Raw genomic sequence first — 12545 nt, forward strand, 5'->3', positions numbered from 1 at the left:
ACTTTCTTCTTAAAAGTGTTGTTTCTTACCTCCATTTGGATGTATATCCATGACAGGATCTCAGTAACACGAGTATACACTCCAGGTTTATTAGGCTGTCCACATCCAGTGCCCCAACTTGTCACCCCAGCCAAGTACCAGCGATCCTCCTGCATACAAACCAGGGGTCCTCCACTGTCCCCCTGAAAAAAATGGACAGAAAGTATAGACTTATGTACACTGCACAAAATGACTGTATATTTAGAGTATATAACATTACTTTCTCTACTCATTATCTGGCCATTATTTTAGTCCATGCCATCCTAAAGCATATTTGTTCATGAGTAGGGGCCCGAAAATTGTCATACGGACCCCAAAAATAACCCCTTTAAGCTTAATACTTTAGTTTGTCACTTTACTTTTTGTGGCTTTTGGTTTTCATTGATATTTATTGTGTCAAATTCTTCAAAGTGTTTGCGCCAAAGTCAACCGTTTTGCAAAATAATCCAAAATTTGCACCCAAATAGGTGACATGCAAAAAAATCACTCTGAGGCAGGGGCTGGGGTACATTTGCACAAAATTTTGCAACTTTTTAAAAAGTTTTAATTGATGAATTAGTCGAAAACATATGGAAATCCCAAACCATGCGCACACCCACAGTGACAAACAAAAAAAGGGGATATAAACTCAACACTTCAGTTATTTTCACAACCACATACTACACCCCCCAACCTGCTATCTCCTTCCCCACCATCCTGTAGAATGTAAGCCCGCAAGGGCAGGGTCCTCTCCCCTCTGTATCAGTCTGTTATTGTTAGTTTACTGTAAGCTATTTAGATTGTGAGCTCCATCGGGGACAGTGATGATAATGTGTGCAAATTGTAAAGCGCTGCGGAATATGTTAGCGCTATATAAAAATAAAGATTATTATTACAAGTGATAACTGTAATTTGTATGTAGCCCCTTCTCATGTACAGCACCATGGAATCAATGGTCCTATATAAATAAATAATAATAATAATAGTACTAGGATGGCAGTAGTCCCATCGGCTTATCGAAGCACAGTATCCAAAAAAAAGAAAATTGGCCCCAAAATCCAATTTAATTGAAAACTTTGGTATTCTTTTATTTAGTATCCATTAAAATTCAAAGGGCATTGTGGTGATACAGTGTTACGAATAAGATCTTAAGGTCGAAATCGCCTCAAACACTATGCATCGCCACGATACCGTTTGAATTTTAATGGATACTAAATAAAAGTATATTTTCCATTCACTCTGGGTTTTGTGCCCAATTTTCTTTTTTTTTTGGATAAAAAAATCGAACACATAAAACTGACTTTAAAAAAGATGCAAATTAAAAGGAAAAACAAGCGAAAAACACAAAAAAATGGATAAAAAAATGGTGCAAATGCAATGTTGAATCGGCTCTTCATTTTAGACGTATGCAAAAACAATAGTAAAAAAGAGAAAAACAAAAAGAATCAGCAACTTGACATGCCATGATGGGAGAAGAAGTTATGAAGTTATGTGGATAGTGAAAGACCATCAGTGCAGTTTGGATGGAGACTTTTGGTGTTCGGTTCCTGTTCTTGCCTTTGTCCCAAAAAACAGGGGAATATTAGAGGAGACGGTAGAATAGGCTGGCCTAGTGCAGTCACTATTCACTCTTTTTGTAGTTGCACATCCGAGGTCGTCCGCTTGCAGTATGTACCTGGCAGGAATCTCTTCCCCCCCGAAGGTCGCCGGCACACATCATCCTGTTAGTAATGTCACCGCTGTAAACACCCGTACTGTTACATACAGGAGTGCTGATAATAAACACCTCTGTGTTCATCAGCATCGGGGACGTATCCTCTGCAACACACAAAACATGGAGATTACTTTTCATTATCGGCCTGATCTTAACATGACAATACACCTCATATTGTGGCTGACCAAATAGTTATCTCAACCAATACTACATACATACTTGGCAAAGGGAGGGTCGGGATGACCCATACACATGCACTCCCAACATAGGGAGGGTTGGGAGACCTCCATACACATGCACTCCCAACTCGGGGACGGTCAGGAGGCCTCCATACATACGCACTCCCAGGTGGGGGATGGTAGGGAGGCCCCCATACACATACACTATCGACTCAGGGAGGGTCAGTAGACCCCATACACATGCACTGTCAATTCAGGGAGGGTCAGTAGACCCCATACACATGCACTATCAACTCTAAGAGGATCGGGAGGCCCCTATACAAATGCACTCCTAACTTGAGGAGGGTCGGGATGACCCATACACATTTAACCCCAACTCGAAGAGGGTCAGGAAGCCCCCATACACATACAGATGTGCTAACAAGTTTACATATTCCGGCAGAATTTTTGCTTTCTTTGCCTTTCTTGCAGAGAATATGAATGATAACACCTAAACTTTTCATCCACTCATGGCTAGTGGTTGGGTGAAGCCATTTATTGTCAAACTACTGTGTTTCCTCTTTTTAAATCATAATGACAACCCAAATGACCCTGATCAAAAGTTTACATACCCTGTTGATTTTAGCCTGATAACACGCACAGAAGTTGACACATATGGGTTTGATTGACTACTAAAGGTAACACCTGTGACCTGTTTACTTGCAGTTAGTGTGTTTGCATAAAAGCTGATTGAGTTTCTGGGCTCCAGACAGACTCTTGCATTTTTCATCCAGCCACTGACGTTTTTGGATTGTGAGTCATGAGGAAAGCAAAAGAATTGTCAACGGATCTATTGGAAAAGATAGTTGAACTGTATAAAACAGGAAAGGGATACAAAAAGATATCCAAGGAATTGATAATGTCAGTCAGTAGTTTTCACACTGTGATTAACAAATGGAAAATCAGGGGCTCTGTAAAAACAAAACCACGGTAGACCAGCAAAAATTTTGTTCACAACTGCCAGGAAAATTGTTCAGGATGCAAAGAAAAGCCCACAAACAACATCAGCTGAAATACTGCACTCTCTGAAAACTAGCGGTGTGCACAAGATGCACAATAAGGAGGCACTTGAAGAAAAATGGGTTGCATTGTTGAGTCGTCAGAAGAAAGCCATTACTGCGCAAATGCCACAAAGTATCTCTCCTACAGTATGCAAAGTATCACAGAGATAAGCCTCAAAACTTCTGGAACAAGGTAATTTGGAGTGATGAGACCAAAATTGAACTTTTTGGCCACAACCATAAACGTTACAATTGGAGAGAGGTGAACAAGGCCTATGATGAAAGAAGCACCATTCCTACTGTAAAGCAAGGAGATGGATTTCTGATATTTTGAGGATGTGTGAACTACAAAGGCACAGGAAACTTGGTCAAAGTTGAAGGAAAGATGAATGCAGCAAGATACAGTCATATGTAAAAGTTTGGGCACCCCTATTAATGTTAACCTTTTTTCTTTATAACAATTTTGGTTTTTGCAACAGCTATTTCAGTTTCATATATCTAATAACTGATGGACTCAGTTATATTTCTGGATTCAAATGAGATTTATTGTACTAACAGAAAATGTGCAATCTGCATTTAAACAAAATTTGACCGGTGCAAAAGTATGGGCACCCTTATCATTTTCTTGATTTGAACACTCCTAACTACTTTTTACTGACTTCCTGAAGCACTAAATTGGTTTTGTAACCTCATTGAGCTTTGAACTTCATAGCCAGGTGTATCAAATCATGAGAAAAGGTATTTAAAGTGGCCACTTGCAAGTAGTTCTCCTATTTGATTCTCCTATGAAGAGTGGCATCATGGGCTCCTCAAAACAACTCTCAAATGATCTGAAAACAAAGATTATTCGACATAGCTTTTCAGGGGAAGGATACAAAAAGTTGTCTCAGAGATTTAACCTGTCAGTTTCCACTGTGAGGAACATAGTAAGGAAATGGAAGAACACAGGTACAGTTCTTGTTAAGCCCAGAAGTGGCAGGCCAAGAAAAATATCAGAAAGGCAGAGAAGAAGAATGGTGAGAACAGTCAAGGACAATCCACAGACCACCTCCAAAGACCTGCAGCACCATCTTGCTGCAGATGGTGTCACTGTGCATCGGTCAACAATACAGCGCACTTTGCACAAGGAGAAGCTGTATGGGAGAGTGATGCGAAAGAAGCCGTTTCTGCAAGCACGCCACAAACAGAGTCGCCTGAGGTATGCAAAAGCACATTTGGACAAGCCAGATACATTTTGGAAGAAGGTCCTGTGGACTGATGAAACAAAGATTGAGTTGTTTGGTCATACAAAAAGGCGTTATGCATGCGCTGTATTGTTGACCGCTGCACAGTGACACCATCTGCAGCAAGATGATGCTGCAGGTCTTTGGAGGTGGTCTGTGGATTGTCCTTGACTGTTCTCACCATTCTTCTTCTCTGCCTTTCTGATATTTTTCTTGGCCTGCCACTTCTGGGCTTAACAAGAACTGTACCTGTGTTCTTCCATTTCCTTACTATGTTCCTCACAGTGGAAACTGACAGGTTAAATCTCTGAGACAACTTTTTGTATCCTTCCCCTGAAAAGCTATGTCGAATAATCTTTGTTTTCAGATCATTTGAGAGTTGTTTTGAGGAGCCCATGATGCCACTCTTCATAGGAGAATCAAATAGGAGAACTACTTGCAAGTGGCCACTTTAAATACCTTTTCTCATGATTTGATACACCTGGCTATGAAGTTCAAAGCTCAATGAGGTTACAAAACCAATTTAGTGCTTCAGGAAGTCAGTAAAAAGTAGTTAGGAGTGTTCAAATCAAGAAAATGATAAGGGTGCCCATACTTTTGCACCGGTCAAATTTTGTTTAAATGCAGATTGCACATTTTCTGTTAGTACAATAAATCTCATTTGAATCCAGAAATATAACTGAGTCCATCAGTTATTAGATATATGAAACTGAAATAGCTGTTGCAAAAACCAAAATTGTTATAAAGAAAAAAGGTTAACATTATTAGGGGTGCCCAAACTTTTACATATGACTGTATCAGAAAATACTGGAGGCAAATTTGCAATCATCAGCCTGGAAGCTGCGCATGGGACGTACTTGGACATTCCAACATAACAATGATCCAAAACACAAGGCCAAGTCGACCTGTAATTGGCTACAGCAGAACAAAGTGAAGGTTCTGGAGTGGCCATCTCAGTCTCCAGACCTCAATGTCATTGAGTCATTCTGGGGAGACCTCAAGCGGGCAGTTCATGCTAGACAGCCCAGGAATTTACAGGAACTGGAGGCTTTTTGCAAAGAAGAGTGGGCAGCTTTACCATCTGAGAAAGTAAAGAAACTCAACCACAACTACCACAAAAGACTTCAAGCTCTTATTGATGTTAGAGGGGGCAATACACAGTATTAAGAAATGGGGTATGAGAAGTTTTGATCAGGGTCATTTGGATGTTTTGGGTTGTCATGGCTTCACCCACAACTGTACACTATTGAGTCAGGCAGGTTCGGAAGGTCCCCATTCACATGTACTCTCAAGACATGGAGAGTCAGGAAGCCTCCATACACGTACACTATTGACTTGGGGAGGATCTGGAATCCCTCATACACATGCATTCTCAATTCGAGGAGGGTCAGGAAGCCCCTGTAAATATGCACTTTCGATTCAGGGAGGGTCAGGAGATCCCATACACATGCTCTTTCCACTCGAGGAGGGTTGGAAGGCTCCATACACATTAATTTTTAATTTGAAGAAGATTGGGAAGCTCACTTACCCATGCTCCCTCAATTCGGGGAGGGTCGGGAGACCCTATACACATGCACTCTCGACTTGTGGAGGGTAAGGAAATGACCCCCGCACAACCCTCCACACACTATAATGGCCCTCATAGCACTCCAAACAGTATAATGCCTCCGCATACATATGATACAGGTGGAGACATGCGGCTAGAATGAGCATAAGAATAGTGTGATTGCCTATCTACTCCTTCCCACATGCACAAGCATCCTTGGTTTATGAAAGATGTCTGACCACTTGTACCACTATTATCTTATGTTACTTACTTGAAGAGGCGACAGTTTTTCCAAAGCCACTAATCCAGCATCGGGTGTTGGGGATAAACGTCTGCTGGCTCATTGGAAGGCAGGCGGGCTGAATCACAGCTAAACGATAGATTAAGATTAAATCAAATTATTTTTCATAAATGATTCTGCAAGCTTTTAAAAGTTTAGGCTCAGAATTTGCACAAGAAACTTATTATGAAAGAAGCAGCAGAAACAGGGGCATACATAGAAATTATGGGGCACCATAGCAAAAGTCCTAATTGGCCCCCAAGGAAAAAATATTCGGCGGGGGCACAGCACCTACAAATAGCATGATGACCCTACAAATAGCCTCCACATAGTATGATGGATCCACAAATAGCCCTCCACATAGTATTATGGCGGCGCTCCATACACACACGGCTCCGCTCCGTACACCTCGTACACACACGGCTGCGCTCAGTACACACACGGCTCCGCTCCGTACACCTCGTACACACACGGCTCCGCTCCGTACACACACGGCTCCGCTCCGCACACCTCGTACACACAAGGCTGCGCTCTGGACACACACGGCTCAGCTCATCTCGTACACACATGGCTCTGTTTTGTACACCTCGCACACACACGGCTGCGCTCCGTACACACACGGCTCCACTCCGCACACCTCGCACACACACGGCTGCATTCCGTACACACACGGCTGCGCTCCGCACACCTCGTACACACAAGGCTGCGCTCGGTACACATGGCTCAGTTCACCTCGTACACACACGGCTCCGCTTTGTACACCTCTGCTCCGTACACACACGGCTGCGCTCCGCACACCTCGTACACACACGGCTGCGCTCTGTACACACACGGCTCCACTCCGCACACCTCGCACACACATGGCTGCGTTCCGTACACACACGGCTGCGCTCCGCACACCTCGTACACACAAGGCTGCGCTCGGTACACATGGCTCAGTTCACCTCGCACACACACGGCTCCGCTTTGTACACCTCGCACACACACGGCTGCTCTCCGTACACACACGGCTGCGCTCCGCACACCTCGTACACACAAGGCTGCGCTCGGTACACATGGCTCAGTTTACCTCGTACACACACGGCTCCGCTTTGTACACCTCTGCTCCGTACACACACGGCTGCGCTCCGCACACCTCGTACACACACGGTTGCGCTCTGTACACACACGGCTCCACTCCGCACACCTCGCACACACACGGCTGCGTTCCGTACACACACGGCTGCGCTCCGCACACCTCGTACACACAAGGCTGCGCTCGGTACACATGGCTCAGTTCACCTCGCACACACACGGCTCCGCTTTGTACACCTCGCACACACACGGCTGCTCTCCGTACACACACGGCTGCGCTCCGCACACCTCGTACACACAAGGCTGCGCTCGGTACACACGGCTCAGTTCACCTCGTACACACATGGCTCCGCTTTGTACACCACGTACATACACAACTGCGCTGCGCACACCTCATACACACACGGTTCCGCTCCGTACACCTTGTACACACACGGCTGCGCTCCGCACACCTCGCGCACACAAGGCTGCGCTCGGTACACACGGCTCAGTTCACATCGTACACACACGGCTCCGCTTTGTACACCTCGTACACACACGGCTGCGCTGCGCACACCTCATACACACACGGCTCCGCTCCGTACACATCGTACACAAACGGCTGCGCTCCGTACACCTCGTACACACATGGCTGCGCTCCGTACACACACGGCTCCGCTCCGTACACCTCGTACACACATGGCTGTGCTCCGTACACACACGGCTCCGCACCGTACACCGCGTACACACACGGCTGCACTCTGTACACACACGGCTCCGTTCCGTACACCTCGTACACACATGGCTCTGCTCCCTACACCTCGTACACACACGGCTCTGCTCCGTGCACCTTGTACACACACGGCTGCACTCCATACACTTCGTACACATGACACACGGCTCGCCACACCTCATACACACACGGCTCTTCTACATCCACCCTGTAAACCCCTCCTGACCCCACACATAAACTTACCCTCATCCAGCAGCGCACCATGACAACCAGCACAGCAGAGTCCAGCATACACTGAGGGCTGTGCACACAGCACCTGTGATGAGGTCACAGGAGGGGAGGAGTCAGGGTGTCCCATGATCAGGGGCCTCAGACAGAGGCCCATGATCATGTGAGCCCCTGACTCCTCCCCTCCTGTGACCTCATCACAGGTCCTGTGCGCACCGAGCAGCCAGTTGCAGCCAATCAAAGAACGGAGCTGCACAGCCAATGAGCGTCCGCAGCTCAGCGATTGGGCCCCTGATGGCTCCGGGACCGCTGCAACCGCGGTAGTCCCACCCTTGTATGTGACACTGCGGCACATACTAGGCATGTAAATGTAAAGAATAAAAAAGACACCTAGGAATCATATTTTGCCACTTAGTAAAATGCTGAATGATATTTGCTATGAACGCTACAGTATGGAGCACCACGTGCAAATAAATCAATTATATTGGGCATTATTGACATTGAGAATATCCAGCAGTATCGATCATTGGATCTGCTTGCTTCCATGTTTGACCTGGAAATAAAGACCGAAACACAAATATCTATTTTTTTTTTTTACCTGTGAAAGTAAGTGGGTTACTTAATTTCAGCAAGACCACATCAAAGTCATCCGTGCGTTGGTTATAGTTCTCGTGTCTAATCACAGCCACGATAAATGACACGGTGCCGGACTCGGCCAGATTGACCGTGCCGGTCACTATCCTCCAGTAATGAAGGGGCTCTTTACTGTTGGGAGAAATCAATGAATTTTTGCAAACGTTTTAAAAGAAAAGGATTAAAATAAAGTGTGCACACAGCCTTTTAAAAGAAGAAAATAATATCGTCCCTTTAAAGATCCTTGCCAATTGGACGGACCACAATGAATGGATTGGCCACGGCTCTCCAACCCGAGCATGACAGCCTTATATAATTATATGAAGATGTCACACCGCAGTCGGGAGACCCACCACCAGTCCATGTATTGAGGTCGGACCTCAGAGCGATTTGCACGGACGTCTAAATGAGCACTACAGCTGTAAGGAAAACTTCAAAGAAGAAGAAGGTAAGATCTTTAGTGCCACCTAACCTAATGAAGATAAGAATCCTAGACGTCAATATTCACCCTATAAAAAGCTTTGCCACATGACTTTAGATATAAAGCCAAACCAAACTTTACTTCAAAATGATAAGATCTCCATTTGCAGACAGCTGTTTCGGCATTCCTGCTTCTCATCGGTGAGATGTAAATGACTGGCTGGGTGAAGGTCTTTGACAAAGTTGTGAGCGATAACTGTTCTCCTTGTTAAGAGCACCAGGTCAGCATAGAAAGACCTAAAGGACACAACAAGATGCCACTTTGCACTGATGAGAGTTAAGAATCCCAAAACAGTTGTCTGCAATTTGGGGTCTTTTCCTTTTGGAGAAGATTCTGGTTTGGCTTTTGTCCTAAGCTATGTGTCAAGGATCTTTATAGGGTCAATATCGACTTCTAGCATTGCTGACAATACTTGATACTCTATCCTGCTCCTCTTTTTCATCCAGGTATAACACGATAAACTTTTTCTAAAAGAGACAAAAGGGAACACATGAGGTTGATCTTCCTTACATTTAATGTTTTGGACATAGATCCCTAAGAGGCCATTAGTTTGGGTCATTGGACCCACGATCACACCAAGACTTGTGACCAAAGGAGGCTCTCCATCACCATCTAAAGGAGGCTCCCGATCACCACCTAAAGGAGGCTCTCAATCACCACCTAAAGGAGGCTCTCGATCACCACCTAAAAGAGGCTCTCGATCACCACCTAAAGGCCCATCACCACCTAAAGGAAGCTCTCGATCACCACCTAAAGGAGACTCTTAATCACCACCTAAAGGAAGCTCTCGATCATCACCTAAAGGAGGCTCTCCATCACCACCTAAAGGAGGCTCTCGATCATTACCTAAAGGAGGCTTTCGATCATTACCTATAGGAGGCTCTCGATCACCACATAAAAGAGGCTCTCGATCACCACCTAAAGGCGGCTCTCCATCACCACCTTAAAGGAAGCTCTTAATCACCACCTAAAGGAAGCTCTCGATCATTACCTAAAGGAGGATCTCCATCACCACCTAAAGGAGGCTCTCCATCACCACCTAAAGGAGGCTCTCAGTTACCACCTAAAAATTCTCTTGATCACAACCTAAAAGAGGCTCTCAGTCTCCACCTAAACCCTTGAAAACCTAAAGGAAAGCACATCCAAAAAATGTCCTGTGCCTAATAGCACAGTGCTCCAAAAATTGATAGGATGTAGACCACAAAAGGTGATTGGTTCTGAGACTTTTGCAAGTGTGTAATACAGCGATACATTATAACAGTCTGAATGAAGTCTTAAACGCAATGAAGTCGGCTGATTGCACTTGAAAAATCAAAATGAATCAATGGCATTGTATGTACATCACAAACCCTTCCTGTAGTGCATATTCATAGTATTGAATTGAAATAGTCCATCCTCTATTTACCCGGTGAAGCAGTGAGCTGCAGATAGCACATATTGGTTGTTAATGATTGTCCCTCCACATACATGCTCATAATATCTCTCTGTGCGGATCTGCAAGCTCGCTTGCCAAGGCCATTCACCAGGGTTGGCCTCGGTGCCACCAATGATCCTGCTGCTCTTCTTCTGCTGCCCACAGTCTGTAGAGTAAATAATTCATCGTTAAATGAAGAAATGAGATAAACCCTCCAAGAATGATGGATCAATAACCTGTCGACCTGTGCGTCTTCTGCTTTTTAAATGGGAACCTGTCATCAGGTTTTTAAAGAGCCAAACTGTCATCTATGAAAAGTCACTGTAGTGTTGATTAAATCCATACTTTAGTTTTTCAGAGTTTCACTGGTGAATTTTTATGCAAATCAGCCATCGGGGTTGGCACTGCACTTACAGCTCTCCAACCTCTTTCCTTCTTTTCCTGCCCACTGCCTGCCTCCTATGAGTGACTAACAGGTCACACATGTGTCCCCTGCCCGATATCTGGCACATCTTTCCCTGCAGCCTTACATGCGCACTAAGGTTCTGATTAGTGATGGGCGAACGTGCTTGGATAACGTCTTATCCGAGCATGCTCTGGTGCTATCAGAATATCTCGGGCGTGCTCCTATATTATGGTCGAGTCGACTGCATGATTTGCGGCTGTTAGGCAGCCTGAATACAGTGGGTACGGAAAGAATTCAGACCCCCTTAAATTTTTCACTCTTTGTTTCATTGCATCCATTTGGTAAACTCAAAAAAGTTATTTTTTTCTCATTAAAGTACACTCTGCACCCCATCTTGACTGAAAAGAAAAGAAATGTAGAAATTTTTGCAAATGTATTAAAAAAGAAAAACTGAAATATCACATGGTCATAAGTATTCAGACTCTTTGCTCAGTATTAAGTAGAAGCACCCTTTTGAGCTAGTACAGCCATGAGTCTTCTTGGCAATGATGCAACTAGTTTTTCACGCCTGGATTTGGGGATCCTCTGCCATTCTTCCTTGCAGATCCTCTCCAGTTCCGCCAGGTTGGATGGTGAACGTTGGTGGAAAGCCATTTTCAGGTCTCTCCAGAGATGCTCAATTGGCTTTAGGTCAGGGCTCTGCCTGGGCCAGTCAAGAATGGTCACAGAGTTGCCACTCCTTTGTTATTTTACCTGTGTGTTTAGGGTCATTGTCTTGATGGAAGGTGAACCTTCAGCTAAAGGGCCGTTTACATTTAGCGATGCACCAGCCATCCGACCAGCAATCCGACCCGGTTAGGATCGCTGGTGCATCGCTAAATGATCGCTAGTGAGCTGTCACACAGGCAGACCTCACAGTGATGCCGCAGCAACGCAGCGCACGATACTCACCTTTCACACACAGCGATCCTGGCGTCCTCCCACCCGCCTCCACGCGTCGCTCGTCGTCACAGCAGGAAGCTAACGACGAGAAATGGAGCCGGACATCCTCGCGCGATCAGCGATGGACAGCGGGGGAGCCGGTCGAAGGTAAGTATCACACATAGCGATATCGCCAGCGATATTGCTATAACGTCACAAAATCGGTGACGTTATAGCGATATCGTTAGCGATATCGCTATGTGTAAAACCCCCTTAAGTCTGAGGTCCAGAGCTCTCTGAAAGAGGTTTTCATTCATGATATCTCTGTACTTGGCCGCGTTCATGTTTCCTTCAATTGCAACCAGTCGTCCTGTCCCTGCAGCTGAAAAACAGAAAAACACTCCGATAGCATGATGCTGCCACCACCATGTTTCACTGTTGGGATTGTATTGGGGAGGTGATGAGCAGTGTCTGGTTTTCTCCACACATACTACTTAGAATTATCACCAAAAAGTTCTATCTTCATCTCATCAGACCAGAGAAACTTATTTATCATAGTCTGGGACTCCTTCATGTGTTTGCGGGCTATGTGGACTTTCATATGTCTGGTACTGAGTGAAGGCTTCCGTCGGGCCACTCTGCCATAAATGCCCGACTGGTGGAGGGCTGTAGTGAC

General features: G+C 45.2%; 1 protein-coding gene across 1 annotated transcript in view; it reads right to left on the reverse strand.

Annotated features, from left to right (window-relative positions):
• TMPRSS13 (transmembrane serine protease 13) overlaps window positions 1-12545 on the reverse strand; it is a 67107-nt gene that overhangs the window by 13277 nt on the left and 41285 nt on the right. The window contains exons 8-12 of the mRNA XM_073585242.1: window positions 10534-10708; window positions 8613-8779; window positions 5992-6090; window positions 1694-1836; window positions 30-182 (exon numbers count right to left, since the gene is read on the reverse strand). Coding sequence (XP_073441343.1) covers window positions 30-182; window positions 1694-1836; window positions 5992-6090; window positions 8613-8779; window positions 10534-10708 — 737 coding nt within the window. The remainder of the gene's footprint in view (window positions 1-29; window positions 183-1693; window positions 1837-5991; window positions 6091-8612; window positions 8780-10533; window positions 10709-12545) is intronic.

Source organism: Dendrobates tinctorius, unplaced genomic scaffold (genome assembly GCF_039654945.1).
Source record: "Dendrobates tinctorius isolate UK_male_01 unplaced genomic scaffold, ASM3965494v1 ptg000086l, whole genome shotgun sequence".
NCBI classification, from domain to species: domain Eukaryota; kingdom Metazoa; phylum Chordata; class Amphibia; order Anura; family Dendrobatidae; genus Dendrobates; species Dendrobates tinctorius.